The 3,862-nt window shown below is 33.7% G+C and overlaps 1 protein-coding gene across 1 annotated transcript; it reads left to right on the top strand.

Annotated features, from left to right (window-relative positions):
* Positions 1-319: 319 nt before the first annotated feature.
* LOC146942048 (MIZU-KUSSEI-like protein (Protein of unknown function, DUF617)) lies at positions 320-2,016 on the top strand. Its single transcript, XM_085755993.1, has one exon. The coding sequence runs from the start codon at positions 1,182-1,184 to the stop codon at positions 1,893-1,895; it is 714 nt and encodes a 237-aa protein (XP_085612119.1). The 5' UTR covers positions 320-1,181; the 3' UTR covers positions 1,896-2,016.
* Positions 2,017-3,862: the final 1,846 nt, after the last annotated feature.

Below are 3,862 nucleotides of genomic sequence, written 5' to 3'. Positions count from 1 at the left end.
TGACACATTAAAATAAAGTAGCAACTAAATAAAGAAGGCACACGAAAGAGAGAGTCACTTACAAGTAAAAAGCAAAGTTTCATGTACACAAGCATAAATGTTAGGGAAGGATGAGGTTCATCTCAATAATTAGTGATGGGTTTTGGAAAAAGCATAAAGCAATTGACATTGATACTCTAATGTAATGATCAGAGAGGCACATGCTACTCCAACATTACCACAAACCCTCTCCTCAACCCCTCCCTTCTTTCTTCACCTTTTTGTGAGTTTTTTCTTCCTTATTAACCCCACACCCTGTGGTCCTGCCCACCCTTATCTTATCACTTATATTTCAATCCCCCTATTATTTCACAAACTTTGTCACATCAAACTAAACATCAACCTACCTTTAATATTGGTTTTTCCTTCACTCAAACTATGTCTTATAACACTTACCACCAGTTTTAAATAATGCTTTACTTACTACAGTCATTTTGATCACATCTCAATTTTTTATGTTCCTGTTTTTGTCTAAAAACATAAACCAACCTCGATGGAGATTGATGGTGGAGGATCTCCGATGGCCGGACGTCTCTGGAATTTTGAGTGTCATGTATGAATTATGAACTCGCTATCCCATATTTTTTACAAATTTATTTGAATCTTAACAAGTAGAGTTTAACACCTTAATGCACATGAAATTTACTTGCTTCCTATGAGCCTTGTATCTAGGGCCACATAGATAAAGAGACGACATATTCATATAGTATCTTATCACTTAGTGGCTATAATTATTCTAATACACAAAAAATTTACTTGACGGTAATTTGACCGTTATAGAAATCGCACATAAATCATATTTGACCGCAATTCTCAATGGTATCAATAATTACGACATAATTATTATTTAATATATATAGCTTACCAATAAAAAGATTCCATAAGTACATGGCCCAATCTATGTGACCAAGACCAACTAACTTTCCAGTCCCAACTTACATCTAATTAGCTTGGTAGACCCTAGCTAGCTATAGTTAACCACAACTTCCATTCTCTATATGTATTGCTCCATCTTATGAGCTGTAAACTCCATAATCCATATATCCATCTCCAAACATACCCACCACTCTGTCTTCTTAGAATCGTGTTACCTTAACTTAGCACAATTTCATAACTATTAATATTGATTATCATATTCCATAATGCCATCTGTGCACTCTAGTCCATGCTATACAATGGAAAATCCAGCAATAGCATCACTCCTTCGCCACACAACAGGCGATCAAAAGCGCAACAAATTCTCTGCAGGAGGTCTCTTAAAGATGTTCAAACTCTTCCCTATGTTAACATCAGGTTGCAAAATGGTAGCACTATTAGGAAGACCAAGAAAGCCTATGTTAAAAGACAGTGCCACAACAGGAACAATCTTTGGTTACAGAAAAGGAAGAGTTAGCATAGCAATACAAGAAGATACGCGACAAATGCCGATTTTTCTCATTGAGTTACCAATGCTAACAAGTGCTTTGAACAAGGAAATGTCGTCTGATATCGTTAGAATTGCGTTGGAGAGTGAGACGAAAACGAATAAGAAGAAGTTGTTGGAAGAGTTTGTTTGGGCTGTTTATTGTAATGGAAGAAAAGTTGGGTATTCAATTAGGAGGAAACAAATGGGTGATGAAGAACTTCAAGTTATGCAGCATTTGAGAGGTGTGTCCATGGGAGCTGGGGTGTTACCAACCGCATCTGATCATAAGGAAAGTTCTGATGGTGACCAAATGACTTATATGAGAGGTAGATTTGAAAGAGTAATTGGTTCTAAGGATTCTGAAGCATTTTATATGATTAATCCTGATAATAATATTAATAATGGTGCTCAAGGACCTGAGTTTAGTATCTTTTTTGTTAGAGCTCATTAGAATTCTTGTATTATAATATGTTAATGTGTATGTATCATCATATTGAATATCATTACTTCTAAGCTCGAGCTTTTTGAAAAGTGGCATTAAATGAATAACCATGTCACTCTCTCAACTCTTATATAGTGTTTCCTTTCCCTTAATTCTTGTTTAATTGTAGAGTGGCCTTTGTCTGCAAATTTTCTATATATATATGTTACAGTTTATTATCACTATAGTTTATTATGAATTTATCCTGATTTCTCCTTGTCTTTGATTGGATTCCCCTGGAATCAAAGAAACTTTTTCTTCAAGTTAGTTCTTTCATAAAAGAACAAATTCAGATTAAGCTATAGGGTGAAACTATAATTCTATGAACAATAATATGCAATATGACAGGTGAGATAACTTCTAAATTTTATTTATTTACTGTCCATTTATCCATTAGTGGCAAGAAGATTTCCCGCGGCTTAAAGTAATTGTGATGCTATCGGAGGTGGGGTAACTCAATTGGTTTTAGATGCTGAGAAGTTAAAAAGGTTCGGGGTTCAAGCCTTAGCAAAGATGAAAATACTAACATAACAATTAACATATTAACATTTGTCATTAAAAAAATAGTGATGGAAACGGAAAGAAAAATCAAGAGTATTTTAGTTGGCACGTAAGGAGTTTTCGCAGCACTTTCATATCCCTCCCTCCAAAATCATTCTTTGATGGTCTTAGCTCTCGAATTCTTAGAGGAAAAGAAGTCTAAGAATTTGAAATTCGGTTGAGAAGGAAGTAAAACATATTCAACGATAGTTTCAGCTAAAATTCGAATTTGGATTCTTGGACCTCACTCAAATTTGGAAGTAATGAAAAATGTTCTGTTTTTGATGAAGATATCAAACTATTACATCCCTCTCCAAACCAACTGATAGGTCCACCTTATAACATCTTTGAAATAGCAAGGTAACGCTTTCTCAAAAAAAATGATTACTCTGAGTTTTTTTAAAATAAAAAATAAATATCTTGGGACTATTTTCATTGTTTTTTTTGTATACATTCAGTGTCTCACAATTCATGACACAGTAAATCAATGCTACAAAATGAGTAAACTCCAGGAATGCATTAAATAAGACCCTACATATGTCTCAGTCCCATACTCTTAAGTGAGAATATGAAATGTTTTTAGTTTAAAAAATGCAGAATTACAGTCAACTTTTTACGTAATTTCTGATGTTGATTTCTTCATTTATATTTTTTTCACCGTCATTTTTGTCCTTTAATTTGTTTGCATATGAATTTTGAAGCATCAAATCTAAAATTCATATGAAAACATGAGCGAAAACCATAAATTTAAATATTAAGAGTTCATATTGAAATAAAACGATAGATTTGAATCTTCCAAATGCATATGCATATGCAAAGTAATCAAAAGAACAAAAATGACATTAAAAAAAATATAAGAATAAAATATTTATATAAAATAAAATTAAAAGACAACGAAAGTAATTTTGCCTTGAAAAAGTAATGTAATTGAATAACTCTTGATGACCGATTGCAGCAGAGTTTAATAATAACAAGAATTAGAAACAAGAGCAGAAGAAGAAACACAAAGATTATCGAGGCTAGGAGCAATTTAACGAGTAAATAGTCAATTACCCTCCTGAAATTGTAGTTTTCGTCAAAAAAACCCCTGGATTTTGCAAAACTTCAAAAACCTCCCTGAAATTGTCAAATGTCAGTCAAATACCCCCCCCCCCCCTCCCCCCCCCCCCCCCTCCGTTAATTTCCTCCATCCAACATGCTGACATGGCTGTTAACTGCCACGTGGCACTGCCACATGATCAAAAAAGTCATGCCACATCACAGGGGGTAATTGACCATATTTTTAATTTTTTTTAAAAAAAAATCTGATTTTTTTTTCTTTTCAAAATTAACATTTGTGTCACCCACTCATCTTGCAAATACCCCCCTGAAATTTAACATTTACGTGCATATACCCC

The sequence above is a fragment of the Medicago sativa genome, chromosome 3 (assembly GCF_051527215.1).
Source record: "Medicago sativa cultivar Bolivia chromosome 3, Bolivia_mono, whole genome shotgun sequence".
In the NCBI taxonomy this organism is placed as follows: Eukaryota; Viridiplantae; Streptophyta; class Magnoliopsida; order Fabales; family Fabaceae; genus Medicago; species Medicago sativa.
The sequence above is the reverse complement of the archived record's forward strand: the minus strand, read 5'-3'. Positions and strand labels throughout refer to the sequence as shown.